The following is a 14,928-nucleotide window of genomic DNA, read 5'->3' as shown; positions in this document are numbered from 1 at the left end:
TGCAGCTGTGTGCCCACGTGGAGGCTGTTTTGAGGGCAAAGCAGACTCTATTGGAGGCTGTGAGACTGGAGCCTGCTTGACCTGGAACAAATAGCACTGCCAGAGTTTGGGGTCCACCTTCTCTCCCACTGCAAGGTCCTCTCCAATCCCCAGAGTAGACAGGTGCAGCCACAGGCCGAGGTTTGGGGCCTGGGGTAATCCCGGGGCATAGAGCACAAGCTCACTCAGACCCCTCACTGATGCATTTTAAAAGCCTGAAGAGAACGTGTGCACTGTGACCTAGAAATTCTGTTTTGGGGAACTGATTGTTCGGAAATGTCAGAAATGTGCCCAAAGATTTATTTAAATGGGCAGCTGTCATCAAGATCTGCTCCCAGCCCTGTCCCCGCCTAACCCAGTGATCAGGCGCTGGAGGGAGCACAGAGAGTCATGGGGTGCCAAACGCCCCTCTGCGCCAGGAGCTGTGGGCAGAAGCTGGAGGAGCCACCCAGTGGGCATGCCACGTGAGGACCCCGTGCTGGTGGCCACAAGGGTGGGTCAGAGGCACTAGGACCTTCTCGTACCACACGGCCCACCAAGGCCCACGCATACGGCTGGGTGAGGTTGAGCTCTGAGTCTAATCACAGAAACCCTGCAAAGTCAGTGTGCCAGTAGAACAAACTCCCTGACCTGGTTTGCGCCAAGTGGGCCAGATGTATCACAGTAGGATAAGTCAGGGCCTGTTTTCGGGGGGTCGAAAGTTCCAGAAACCATTGCTTCTGATTCGCCCCCATGCTGCTGGGAGCACAGAAGACACAGTCCTGTCTCTGGCAAGGACTGACTGACTTCAGGCGCTTTCTCACCCTATCGGGGCAGCTGTGTGTGTCCCTCTTCACACAAGGGTGGGGTGTGGGGTAAATCTCCACACAACCGCGGGAGCTCCCACTGGATAGACACACTAGTCCTTGGAGTAGGGATGGTGTCTGGAGCAGTGTGGCAGGCCAGCAAGAGGCTTCCATCACCCACCCGCAGGCTCAGACACCTCCAAAACCTCTGAGCCAGTCAGCCCCAAGCTGCAAAGAGGTTGGATGCCATGTCCATCTGAGGCCCCTCCAGCCAAAGGAGCTCTGTACCCAAGGACTCCTGGAGACACATACCCCGAGGAAAGGAAAGGCCCTGGTCCTAAGGAACCTTCCAGAAGGCCGAGAGACAAGCATTCCGGCCTCACCAACCCCTCACCATGTCTCTGCCTGTCACAGCGGCTCTCCCACTTTTGGTCTGGGCGGTGCCCCACGGGGCCTTCCCTTAGACTGACCATCGTCAGCCCAGCCCTGGACATGCAGCGCAGGAGGGGTCTCTGCCCACAGGTCCCCTCAGAGAACCCTTTCCAGGGATGCTGGCTGCAGGGGTGAGGCCATGGGAGGCCAGGCCAGGTTGGTTGCAGGACAGGAACATCCTTGTGGTGAGGGCAGTTGAGGGAGATGCCTCAGGGGTGGCAGGAACTGGGCCACAGAGAGTGGGTGGACCCAGCCAGAGCAGAGACCATCCACCACTGGTCCCTATGATGCTCATAGGAACCAGCTGTGAGGGCCAGGTGCCCACGGGGGACTAGATAAGGCCCAGAGATGCCTGGACCCTAGGCTTCCCCATCCCCTATGTGAGGTGGGCCTGGACTCAGCGGGGAGTCTGCTGAACCTGGCTGTGTCCTCTCAAGTGTCATTACATTTCCTCAGTTTCTTCCACGGCAAAAAGAAGTCACCTGATGATCCAGGAGCTGGTTCTACCTTGAGTCAGGCTGCTCTAGACAGAGGAGGCTTGTGGCTTTGGGGGGACTCCTAGGGGTAGAGGTCAGAGGGTGAAATGCAGCCAGCCCTCCTGGTAGGTGACTGTGTCTCCTGTTCCATCAGCAGATGCCTCAGAAGCGTCGATCCCCCAACCTGGTACCCCACCCAGACCTTGCAGACTCACTGCCCCTCGTTCCAGCGGTCCAGCCACATGCTCTGGAATTTGCCCAGCAATTAAATATTTTTAAAAATAGTTTATTAAGATATGATTCACATATCATACAATTCACACCGTCTAAAGTGTACAATTCAGCAATTTTCAGTGTATTCACAGAGTTGTGCAGCCATCACCCCCACCCATCTGTATGTTTTCATCCTCCCAAAAGAAGCCGCATCTCAATGGCTCACACCTGTAATTCCAGCACTTTGGGAGGCTGAGGCCAGAGGATCACTTGAACCCAGAAATTCAAGACTAGCCTGAACAACATAGGGAGACTATCATCTCTAAATAGATAAAAGAAGCCCCATGCCCTTGGGCAGTCACTCCTCCATCTCCCTGTCCTGTCCCCCCCCCCCCCCCCAGGCAACCACTGATCTGCTTTCTGTCCATAGATTTCCTTATCCTGGAATTTCACGTGGATAGGGTCTCAAAGCATGTGGTACAATGTTTGGCTTCCTTCACTTTGCACATTTTCAAGGTCCATCTTTGTTATAGTGTGTCAGTTCTTCCCTCTTTATGACCCAGCCATTTTTCATCCTGTGGAAACATCACATTTTGTTCATCCATCGATGGACATTTGGGTTTTTTTCTGCCTTAATGCTGCTGCAATATTCATGCACAAGTTTCAGTGCAGAAATTTGCTTTCCTTTCTCTTGGGCATATCCCTGGAGTGCAGTTTCTGGGTCGGGTGGTAACTCTACTTAGTCATTTAGGCGTCACTGGGCTGTTTTCCAAGGTGACTGGACCATTTTACATTCCCACCAGCAATACATGAGATTCCCAGTTTATCCCTATTCTTGCCAACACTTGCTACTGTCTCGTTGCTGGATCCTAGCCTTCCTGGTGGGTGTGAGGTGGTGTCTCACTGTGGTGTTGATTTGCATTTTCCTGATGACTAGTGATATTGACCATCTTTTCAGGCACCTACCGACAACTTGTATATCTTCTTTGGAGAAATGTCTATTCTGATCCTTTGCCTAACTTTAAATTGGGTTATTAGTCTTTTTATTATCGAGTTTTAAGAGTTCTTTATATCTTCTAAATGCAAGTCCCTTATCAGGTATCTAATTTACAAGTGTTTTCTCTCGTCTGTTCACTTTCTTGATGGCATCCTCTGAAGCACAGAAGTTTCTATTATTTGTGATATTCAGTTTGTTCTCTTTCTGTTGCTCATGCTTTTGATGCCATACATAATGTTTCTTTGTCAATTGTTTGCCATGAAGATTTTACCCCATGTTTTCTCCTAAGCGTTCTATAACTTCTACTACCACATTTAGAGCTTTGATCAATCTTTGTAATTTTTGTGCATGGTCTGAAGTAAGTGTTCACCTTCATTCTTTTTTATGAGGATATCCAGGTGTCCCCGCCCTACTTGCTAAAGAGACTGTGCTTTCCCTATTGAATGGTCTTGGCATTCTTGTCAAAAATAAGTTGGCCATAGACATGAGGGTCTGTTTCTGGATGTCCAGTTCTGTCCCATTGATCTATATGTCTGGCCCCATGTCAGCACCACATTACATTGATTATCACTACTTTGAAGTAAGGTTTTGAAACTGGGAAGTGAGTCCTCCAACTTCATTCTTCAGGATTTTGGCATCTTACCAAAAAGGGATCTTTTGGTAACTTGCATTTCCATATGAATTTTAGAAACAGCATATCAATTTGTATAAACAAATCAGCTGGGATTCTAATGAGGACTGCAATGAATCTGTAGATCACTTGGGTGCGTATTGCTGTCTCAACAGTGGTAAATTTTCTGATCCACGAACATGGGATTTTTTTCCACTTATTTGGGTTTTCATTAAACAGTGTTTTGTAGTTGCTAAAACAGAAGTTTTGTGCTTGTTTTGTAAAGTTTATTCTGATGTATTTTATTCTTGTTGATGCTACTATAAGTAGAATTATTAATTTCATTTTCAGATTGTTCATTGCAAGTGTATAGATATAATATTGTATATTGATCTCATATCCTACAATTTTGTTGAACCCATTTATTAGTTCAAATAGTTTTTTTAGTGAATTCCTAAGGATTTTCTTTATGTACGGTGATGTCATCTGTGAATAGAAAGTCCTATTTCTTCCTTTCCAGTATGTATACAATTTACTTATTTATCGTACCTAAGTGCCCTGGCTAGCACTTTCAGTATAATGCTAACTGGAAGTGACAAGAGCAGACATTGTTGTCTCATTCCTGATCTTAGGGAGAAGCATTGAGTCTTTCATCATTAAGTATGGTAGTAACCATGGAGTTTTTATAGATGCTCTTTTTGAGGAAGTTTCTAGTTTGCTGAGTGTGTTTGTCATGAAAAGATATTGGATTGTGTCACAAGCCTTTTCTGCATCCACTGAAATGATGATGTGATTTTTGGTCTTTATGATATTGATATGATGTGTTACATTAATTGATTTTCAGTTGTTAAATCTACCTTACATCCCTGGGGTAAATCCAACTCAGTTATGATGTCTAATTCTTCTTACATGCTGGTGAATTCAGTCTGTTAATATTTGGTTGAAGATTTTTACATTGGTATTCATAACAGATATTGATCTGTTGTTTTCATGTGATGACTTTATCTGGTTTTTGTATCAGGGTAATCTTTGCTTGATAGAACGAGCAGGGAAACATTCCCTTCACTTCTGTTTTTATTGGTAGTTTATGAAGAATTGATACTCATGCTTCTTTGAATGTTTAGTTGAATTCAGAATAAAGTATCTGGGCCTTGGCTTTTCTATGTGGGTACTTTGTTACTGATTCAGTCCCTTCACTTGTTATAGATCTGTTCAGATTGTTTCTTCCTAAGTTGTTTCTGTAGCTTGCTTTTCTCGGGATTTATCCATTTCATCTAAGTTATCTAATTTGTTGGCACACAGTTATTCATAGTATTGCTTTATCATCCTTTTTACTTCTATAAGTAATGTATCTTTTATTTCTGATTCTAGTCATTGGAGTCTTCTCTTTCTCCTGGCCAAACTAGCTCAAGATTTGTCAATTTTGTTGATTTTTTCAAAGAACCAGGTTTTGGTTTCATTGGTTTTCCTCTATGTTTTTCCATTATCTAGTTCATTAATTCTTGCTCTAGCCTTTATTATTTCCTTCCTCCTCACTTCAGGTTTTATTTACTCTTCTTTTTCTAGCTTAGGGTGGAATGTTAGCTTATTAATTTGAAGTCTTCTTTCTTGTAGGCATTGTTGACTGCTATAAATTTCCCTCTAAGCACTATTTTAGCTACGTCACATAAGTTTTGGTATATTGTGTCTTCATTTGTATTCATCTCCAAGTCTGACTTCCTTTTGACTTCTTGTTTGGCCCCCTGATTATCTAGGAATATGTTGTTTAATTTCCACATATCTGTGAGTCTTCCAAATTTTTTCCTGTTACAGATTTCTAGTACCATTCTATTGTAGTTAGAGAATGTACTTGTATTCTTTCTATCATTTTAAATTTATTGAGGTTTGTTTTATGGCCTAGTATACAGTCTACTCTAGAGACCATTCCATGAGCACATTAGAAGAATGTATATTTAGTTGTTGGGTGAAGTGTCCTATAAATGTCTGTGAGGTCTGTTTGACTTACAGTGTGTTGGTCAGGTCTTCTATATCCTTGATTCTCTGGTGTAGTGGTTCTATCCATTACTGAAAGTGGGATATTGAAGTGTCCAACAATTTTTTTTTTTTTAGTTGGAGTCTCACTCTATCGCTCAGGCTGGAGTGCCATAGCACGCTGACGGCTACCACAGCCTCGACCTACTGGGCTCAGGCAATCCTTCCACCTCAGCCTTCCAAATAGCTGGAACTACAGTCACACACCACCATGTCCAGCTAATTTTTTTGATTTATTGTAGAGATGCGGTCTCACCAAGTTGCCCAGGCTGGTCTCAAACCCATGGACTCAGGCAGTCCTCTCACGTCAGTCTCCCAAAGTGCTGAGATTATAGGCATCAGCCACTGTGCCCAGCTCCAACAATTACTGAATATCTAATTCTCCTTTTCTGTTTTTGTTCAGTTTTTGCTTCACATACTTTGTGTTCTATTTTTGGGTGTATATATGTTTTAACTGTTGCCCAGGTGCAGTGGCTCACACTTGTAATCCCAGCACTTTGGAAGGCCAAGGTGAGTGGATTGTTCAAGCTCAGGAGTTCAAGACCAGCTTGGGCAACATAGTAAAACCTCATCTCTACAAAAAAAAAAGTCAGGCATGGTGGTGTGTGTCTAGTCCTAGCCACTTGGGATGCTGAAGTGTAAGGATCACCTGAGCCCAGGAGGTCGAGGCTGCCATGAGCCACGATCATCATGATCATGTCACTGCACTCCACCCTTAGTGACAGAGTGAGGCCTTGACTCAAAAAAAAAAAAAAAAGGAAAAAAACGATTATTTCTTCTTGACGGATTGACTTATCATTATAAATTATCCTTTATTATCTCTAATAAAACATATTGTTTTAAAGTCTATCTTGTCTGCTCTTAGTGTAGTCATTCTAGATTTCCTATGGTTGCTGTTTGGATGACATATCTTTTTCCATCCTTTTATTGTATCTATGTCTTTGAATCTAAAGTGTATCTCCTATAGGCACATATACTTACATTATTTTTTAAAAACCCAGTGTAATCTCTGCCTTTTAATTGTATATTTAATTCACACTTAATGTTCTCATGTATATGTTGGATTTATGTCTGACATCTTATTTTTGTTTTATATGTCTTGTGTATTTTTTGTTTATTTCTTCTTGTTTTGCACTGAGCAAATATTTTCTAAGGTAGCATTTTAATTTTACTAATACATTTTTAGTATTTTAAAAGTTTTTTTGTTTTTGTTTTTTTTTTTAGTGGTTGTTCTAGAATCTGTATCAGGTTTGTACTAGCTTAATTCCAGTGAGATATAGAAATGTTACACCTATATAGCTGTATTCCCTTTTCTCCTTTCTGGTGATATTGTCGTTATACATATTACATCTGTTAATGTTACAAACCCAACAGTTCATTGTTGTAATTACTGCTTTACTATATGTCATTCCTTAAACCATTACAGCTTTGCTCCCACACATCTCTTTTGTGCTTTTATTGACAAATACACTGCATATATATTTCTATATGCAATATGCCCCCATATACATTATATACATACAATTTTTCCACAGTTGATTTTCAAATCAGTTAAGAGAAAAAATGCATTTTATGGTGCCTTTTCTAATTACATAATTACCTTTCCTGATGGCTCTTCTTTTGTGTGGATTCAGACAATCATCTAGGGTCATCTGCTTTCAGCCTCAACCACTTCCCTTAGTATTTCTTATGAGGCAGGTCTGCTAGCAACAAATTCTCTCAGTTTTTTTTTACCTGAGGAAGTGTTTATTTCTCACCTTCATTTTTAAAAAAAATTGTATTTTAACAATGAGTACAATTCAGGGTTAGGTATACAAATGGTCATTGTACAGGTAAAGTTTGGGCCTCACTTTTGTCCCCACATTACCTAGTTTGAGATCAGGTCCGCTTATTGATGAAGTGTGTGCACGCCCCACGCCCCCACAACCCCGCCACTGTCCCAGCAGCTTCCCACTACTGCCAATCCCTTTCTTATAGTATTATGGCAATTGTTCAGGTCCGCTTATGAGTGAGAACATGTGGTACTCAAGTTCTTTGTTTCTGTGATAGATCACTGAGTATTATACACTCTAAATCCATCCAAGTTGCTGCAAAGTTCATAATTTTGTCCTTCTTTATGGCTGTGTAATATTCCATTGTGTCTATGTACCACTTTACCTTCATTTTTAAATAGTAGCTTTGCTGGGTATCGTATTCTTGGTTGACAGGTGGGATTTTTGAGCACTTTGAATATGTTATTCCACTGCCTCTGGCCTCCATGTTTTCTGCTTATAAGTTAGCTGCTAATTTTATTGAGATTCCCTTGTAAGTGGTCTCCAGTTTCCTCGTACTACTCTTGATATTTTCTTCTTGTCCTTGACTTTCATTTTTTTTGGTCATGATGTTTCTATTTGTGGGTCTCTATGTTTATCCTATTTGGAGTTCATTGAGCTTCCTGGATATGTAGGTTGTTTTTGATAAATTTGGGAGTTATTCGGCCATTATTTCTTTGAATTTTTTTTGTTGCTGTTGTTCTCTCTTCTCTCCTGTCCTTCTTGTATTCCAGTTTTGCATATGTTGGAGCACATAGTGGTGACCCACATTTCCTGAGGCCTGCTTACTTTATTCTTTTTTCTCTCTCTTCTTTGGTTTGCATAATTCCTATCAAGCTAACTTCATGTTTGTGAATTCTTTTTTCTGCCAGTTCAAATATACTGTTAAACTATTCTAGTGATTTTTAAATTTTTTAAAATTTCAATTATTGTACTTTCTGACTCCAGAATTTCTATTTGGTTATTTTTTTAAAATATCCATCTCTTTATTGATCATCCCTACTTGTGGCATTGTCATTGTGCTTCTTTTCGTTTTGTGAACATGTTTATAATGGCTGCTTAGATATCTTATTTCTGTTAAATTAGACATCTGGTCACTCTTGCAAGCAGTTTCTGTTGCCTGCTTTGTTCCTAATGTATGGGTCATACTTTCCTTCTTTCTCTCTCCTTCTCTCTTTCCTCCTCCTCCTCCCCTATTATAATTTTTTGATGGAAACTGGACATTTGGGAAACTATATTCTAGCAACTTTGGGTACCCCTTCTCAGATCCTAGGCTTGTTATTCACTTATTTATTCTTTTAGTGGCTGGTTTAGTAAGACTAATACCCCCCCACCCTCCAACAATGTTGAGCATCTGTGTTAGAGCAGTTTGAGTATGTCCACAGTCACCCTGGGATGACAGGGTTTTGATAGCAATCTCTTCCTTTCTTTCACTGTCCACACCCAGTTTTTAAATTCCACTGATAGCCAGGTGATAGCTTTATTATTCTCAACAATGGCCTCAAGCATAGATTCCTCTACAAACTAATCGTGTTGCAACTCCTTCTCAGTGATTTCTGAAGTCTGTCTGATATTGTTCTGACCTCAGGAGGGCGCATCCCATCATCTTACTCCCTGGTTCTCTCCTGAAAACTAGCCAGCCCACGGTCTAGGCTGATCTTCAGGACACTATGAGTCTCCTAATCCCCTTCACCACCACCTCCACTATTCCTGAGAGCATCCTTAGGTGAAAACATCTCCATGTTCTGTTGTGAATGAAGCCAGTTCTTTCGGGAAGAGATTAGGAACTATCTCTCACTTCCTGTCTCTCCCTCCAGGCAATGTCTTGGAGCCAAGGTTCTGGAGCTGGAATAAGGACAATGGCATCTCTCAGTCAGAACGACACCTCATCTCTAGGAGGAAGTGCTTGATGGGGCAGCACCCTGGCTTGCCTTTCATGGCCTGGAGTCATGGCCTAGTGAGCCACAAGGGCAGTGAGGACCTGCCTTCTCAGTGTACCACACCAAGGTCCAGCTTCCTGTCCATGAGTGTGGGCAGGAGAAGGGAGCCCCCTCCTCTCCACTGGACTCCCCCAGGACCTAGCCCCAGCAACAGGCAGCTGAGAGCAGGATGTGATATGCTGGTGCCTGGCCCTTCCTGGGGAAGAAAGCCCTGGTCTGGGAGGTGGGAAAGGAGCCTATGTCCTTGGCTGCAGCCTGCCCCAATGGAGTCACCCCTGAGATGGGAGGGAGGATGCAGTCTTGATTCACATACCACAGACTCTCACCTTTCTGGCTGTCTTTCCACAGTTTCTCTTAAGCGAATGCTTCTTCATTTGCTGTTTGCTCTTAAGACCATTTTCAGCGGCTTTAAATGGTTAGAGGTTTGTACATGATTTTCACCAGTCTCCTGGGTCCACTGAACTCATCAGCTCTCCCGCCAGACGCGCATTCTCCAATTAAATATTTTTTTCTGTTTTCTACAGGAAGTGGGCCTCTTCTCGGCATTCCTTGCCCCCTGCAGTCGCACCTTTTCATGGTCTGGGGTGGGAGTAAGGGCAGCCAGTCCCGGGACAGGCCGGGCACAGGTGTCCTGTCCCCACCCCCCACCTCCCTGCCGCCAGCGCCCCCAACGGTGTTCCTTCTCCTCCCCAGGGCGAGTGCTCTCCCAAGTGCCGCAACCTCTTCGTGCTGGAGACGGTGTGCGTGGCCTGGTTCTCCTTCGAGTTCCTGCTGCGCTCGCTGCAGGCCGAGAGCAAGTGCGCCTTCCTGCGGACGCCACTCAACATCATCGACATCCTGGCCATCCTGCCCTTCTACGTGTCGCTGCTGGTGGGGCTGGCGGCGGGCGCCGGCGGCAGCAAGCTGCTGGAGCGCGCGGGACTGGCGCTTCGGCTGCTGCGCGCGCTGCGCGTGCTCTACGTAATGCGCCTGGCGCGCCACTCGCTGGGGCTGCGCTCGCTGGGCCTGACCGTGCGCCGCTGCGCGCGCGAGTTCGGACTGCTGCTGCTCTTCCTGTGCGTGGCCATGGCGCTGTTCGCGCCGCTGGTGCACCTGGCCGAGCGCGAGCTGGGCGCGCGCCGCGACTTCTCCAGCGTGCCCGCCAGCTACTGGTGGGCCGTCATCTCCATGACCACCGTGGGCTACGGCGACATGGTGCCGCGCAGCCTGCCCGGCCAGGTGGTGGCGCTCAGCAGCATCCTCAGCGGCATCCTGCTCATGGCCTTCCCGGTCACCTCCATCTTCCACACCTTCTCGCGCTCCTACTCGGAGCTCAAGGAGCAGCAGCAGCGCGCTGCCAGCCCCGAGCCCACCCTGCGCGAGGACAGCACGCGCTCGGCCTCGGCCACCGAGGACGGCTCGCAGGGCCCCGACGGCATAGGCCTGTCTGGGGACTCCGCGGACGCGCTGTGGGAGCGTACCGGGCCGTTCTGACCCTGTCGCCAGGACCGGTACACCTCCCTACCCGCTTAAGTGTTGGGGTCGCCCAACGCACAGAGAAGAAGGGGCGTGTGACCCTGGGGAGGGGGCGTTTCACCCCGGGGGAGGGGGCGTGTGATCCCGGGGAAGGGGCCAGTTGACCTGGCAAGTGACAAGAGACTCAGGGAGGGGGAGTGTGACCTCAGGGGAGAGGACATGTCACCCTAGGAAGGGGCATGTGACCCCAGGGAGGGGGTGTGTCACTCTAGGAGGGACGTGTCACCTCGGGGTGGGGTATATCACTCTGGGGAGGGAGCATGTCACCCCGGGGAGGGGCATTTGACCCTGAAGAAGAGTGTATGTCACCTCAGGGAATGGGGATGTATGATTCCAGGATAGGAGACGTGTCACTCCAGGGAGGGGGCGTGTCATCCTGGGAATGGCTCCTGGGAGCCCTGTGTCATGTCACCCACACAGCCCCAGGCAGAGCCAGGTCCCCTCAGCCTGACCCCCGAGGTGGACAGGGCCGCCTGCATTCTGAGGAACCAGTGACTCCTAGAGACAGTGCCTAGCCTTTGTTCTGCCATTTATCTTCCTTGGATTTTGAATTTTCCACAGCTAGCTAAAATAAATGCACCAAATCCCAGAAATTCCAAGCCTGCTGCAGCTGCCTACATCACCCTTGCCCCGGCCTCTCCTGTCCTCTCCCCTTCTGCCAGGCAGCCCAGGAAAAGGTGGGGCACAGCCCTCCTGGCCCCTCCCCATCCAGCTCCCCAAAGTCCGTGTCACCTGCCCAGTGATGAGTCAGAGGTTTGATGTGGTGCTTGCTGCCTTCCAGTAACCACCCTTGGGAGAAGGACGGGCCCAGTCCTCCATCCCCTGACACTCTCTCCTTGTGGATCTTTGTGGCTTGACCTCAGGGAAAATGACCGGGGTCTCCTGGTACACTGGCTCCCTCCTGGCAGTGGCAGAGGCTGCAGAGCTCAAGGTGTGTGAGGGCACTTTAACCCTTTCCTGCCCTTCCAGGACAGGAGCCTGCCATGGGATCCATCTCCCCTGCAGGAACATGTCCCTAAGACTCCAGAAAGGAAGAACCTCTACCTTCCAAATGAGGCTGCAGGAGGAAGAGATTCCAGGACGAAAGGGTGGAGACTCCTGCAGGGACACATGCGTGAGCCCAACTCTGTGGGTGGAAGGAAGGCTCTTCCCAAATCTTGCTACTTTGGACTTTTTCATCATAACCGCTCAGCCAGGCCACCTGGGACATCACACGACAGACCGGAGCAGGAAGAGAAACTGTGTCACCTAGAAAGTCCCTGTCCCTTATGAGGCAGCTTTTAGAGAGGCCCCTGGCATGGGCAGGAGCCAAAAGAACGGGGCCTGCCTCCTGCAGGCATTTCCTAACTCTACTGCAGCCCAATAAAGAACACTGGCCTCTCCAGACAGCTCTCAGCTGAGTTCCTCCGGGGCATCGCCTGTGGTCTGTGGGCCTGAGGTTCCTGGGGCCAGAAAGGGGGTTTCCTGTGATCGGGGAAGTCAGAAGACACAGGAACAGCCAGGGCCCCTCTGTCCGCACACTCAACCTGTTGAGTGCATGGAATCCCAAATCTGTGACTGCAGAAAGCCCAGCATCATGTGGTCACCTGCCATCCCAGGCAGGGCTGGGTATCCTCGGGATGCCAGGACCAGAGCGCAGGGCTGAAACGGGCTGGGATTTCCACCTGCACCTGGGCCCTGGACCACCGTGACACAAACTGGCTCCCAGCTCTGTCTCCCCTACCCTGTGCCCGGCCATGCACTGGCATACATGGTGCCCAGCTCCACCTGCTGAGTACCGGTCAAGGCTCTGGGACAAGAGATGCGGGCCCTGGGATGCAGGGAAACAGAAACACTTGGCTCCTACAGGGTCAGACTGCCCAGGAACTAGTGCAGAGGCACCTCTCCCCCACATGTCCACTTTCTCACAGATCCTCCTTTCAGCTCCCTGGGGCATAAAGCACCCCATTTCATATGGGTACAGCCTGACCCAAGGGGCAATGACAGCCCCCCTCCCTGAGGCCTTCCCTGCCCAGAGGGGCATGGCTGAGCACCCATCCCTGGAACCAGGTCCCCTTCTTTTTCCCTGCTGGGCCACACACCTCCAGGTCAAGGCCAGCAGTGGTCTGTAGGGGAGACAGGTGTAGAGAAAGGGCAGGGGACATGCAGGTACCAGGCAGCACCTCTCTCCAATGAAGGGATGGCAGCTGATGTCACCTAGAGCACCCTGGACCCAACCTCGCCTCCTGCACATAGGTCAGTGGACACCCCACCAAGGGTGGGCCCAGGGACAGTACCATGCACATGGCTGCCCCCTCAGTGACAGCCTTGGTCTTGCTCAGGAGTGACACACAGGCCTGTGCCCAAGGACAGCCCAAGGCTCCACACAGAGCCTGCAGCAACCCCCAGGGACAGTGGTGCTTCCTGTGCAGGGGTCCCACCTTCACTGTGAAGATCCCAGAAATAAACCCAAGTTGTCCCCCGAAGAGCCAGGCAAAGGCTGGGGATGGATGACACAGGTCTCGGCCTCCTACCCCAGGCTGCAGTGGCGCTGGCTGGGGAGCCCAGGAGCCCTTCCAGACCAGGGTCCCCCAGAGCGCAAGGCCACCTTGGGTCCCTGGGATGGGGTGTCAGCCAATCCTACCAAGAATGGGGTGTGGGGTACATTTTTAGCCTCCTGGCTCCCTCTTCCCTCTAAAGACATGGGGCGCCGCCTCACCACAGGCTTCCAGGAGGGGCAGGCAAGCTGGGGCTCAGGGCAGTCCCACATGTGCTATGACCTCCATTTCTCCATCTGGGTGAGGGTTATGTGAACTCCCCAGGTTCCCCAGCTTTCCCTGCCCCCCTTCGATGAGAACAGATCCATGCATGCCACTCCATCACTGCATCTGTTTAAAATGACCAAAAGGCACCACAGAACACAGCAACTAAGCTGTTGTTAGAAACGCAGCTGCTTCACCACCCCAAGTGCTGTGTGAGACCCTTTCTTGTGTTGCTTCTTGGTGCCTCAGTTTCCTTGCTGCTGAGACCAGAGTTGGTCCAGAGTGGTTCCCAGGAACCATCGCTCCACGTCCTGAAGATTCATGATCCCTGTCACTGCCGTGGGACTCTGGTCTCCTGGCTGTGACCCAGCATGTGAGGAGGGAATGAGTGTTGAAACAATCTCGGTTGCTCTGCCCCAGCATGTAAGGGAGGAGTGTTGAGATGGTCCAGGACTCACTGGCCTCAGTCCAAGCCCCCTCTCCCCCACCGTCCCCAGGCTGCCTGATGGACACAAACCCAAACTCTACCTGCCCCACCCAGTCCCCATGCTGCCCTGCACTGGCAAGGTCCCCTGTCCCCCAACCTGCCCACCCTTTCACTCCCAACCTGACCTGCACCTGCCCCTACCCGCCTCCCTGCATTCCCCGTTCTTCCAACCTGTACCCACCTTCCCCTACCCTGCACCCACCTTTTCCTGCCCTGTACCCACCCCTCCTTCCGTCCCCTCCCCCGACCCTGCACTCACCCTTCGACCTACCTCCCTGACCTGCTCCATTCTTCCCTCCACCTTCCCCCTGCCCTGATCCTTCCCTCCCCCTCCCTGTCCCGTGTGTGCTTCTGGGGACTGATGAGATGGGGCACCAAGCTGAACATGTTCCTTGTCCATGTTGGGGGTCTGAATCCCCATGTTTGCGGCCAAAACAGACCCAACCGCCCTGGTCATCTAGGGAATGTTGCCACTGCCTCAGGCTCCCCCTGGGGCTCGAGGCTCCCCTGATCCTACACCCACCCTGGGGCAGCAGAGTGGAGGGCATCACCATTTGTTCCATTTCCAAAACACCATTCTCGTGGAGAGGAAGAGCTGTACAAATACAGATTTAGGGTCTCAGGGCATTTCAGGTTGTGTTGGGTTGAGTTTTCAGTTTTAGGGGGGAAGAGAAGCTCATACTTGCCCCCCCAATGAAGAAAGCAAACTGCTGACACCCTTCCCACCTCACACTCTGTGTGGCTGGCCCTTCCCTGGCCCAACCTTGTGATCGCAAACCTGGAAATGCTTCTCTTGGCCATTAAACAAGACACCATCCATCCTTTAAGGAACCCGTGGTCGCAATCAGGGA

At 48.8% G+C, this 14,928-nt stretch overlaps 1 protein-coding gene across 1 annotated transcript; it reads left to right on the top strand.

Moving 5' to 3' along the window:
• Positions 1 to 496: 496 nt before the first annotated feature.
• KCNG2 (potassium voltage-gated channel modifier subfamily G member 2) lies at positions 497 to 10,854 on the top strand. Its single transcript, XM_021715382.1, has 3 exons — positions 497 to 532; positions 1,239 to 1,387; positions 9,997 to 10,854. The coding sequence occupies exons 1-3, from the start codon at positions 497 to 499 to the stop codon at positions 10,805 to 10,807; spliced, it is 996 nt and encodes a 331-aa protein (XP_021571057.1). The 3' UTR covers positions 10,808 to 10,854.
• The last annotated feature ends 4,074 nt before the right edge of the window (positions 10,855 to 14,928 follow it).

Source organism: Carlito syrichta, unplaced genomic scaffold (genome assembly GCF_000164805.1).
Source record: "Carlito syrichta isolate Samal-C Ts95f unplaced genomic scaffold, Tarsius_syrichta-2.0.1 Scaffold100632, whole genome shotgun sequence".
NCBI classification, from domain to species: Eukaryota; Metazoa; Chordata; class Mammalia; order Primates; family Tarsiidae; genus Carlito; species Carlito syrichta.
This window is presented reverse-complemented; position numbering and strand designations above follow the sequence as displayed.

Excerpts from the sequence above, each read along its gene's own strand:
- KCNG2 (XM_021715382.1), top strand. The coding sequence starts at position 497 with ATGCCACGTGAGGACCCCGTGCTGGTGGCCACAAGG. Across the intron at positions 533-1,238 it reads CCGTGCTGGTGGCCACAAGG|CGGCTCTCCCACTTTTGGTC; the intron begins GTGGGTCAGAGG and ends TGCCTGTCACAG. Across the intron at positions 1,388-9,996 it reads CAGGGATGCTGGCTGCAGGG|CGCCCCCAACGGTGTTCCTT; the intron begins GTGAGGCCATGG and ends CCCTGCCGCCAG.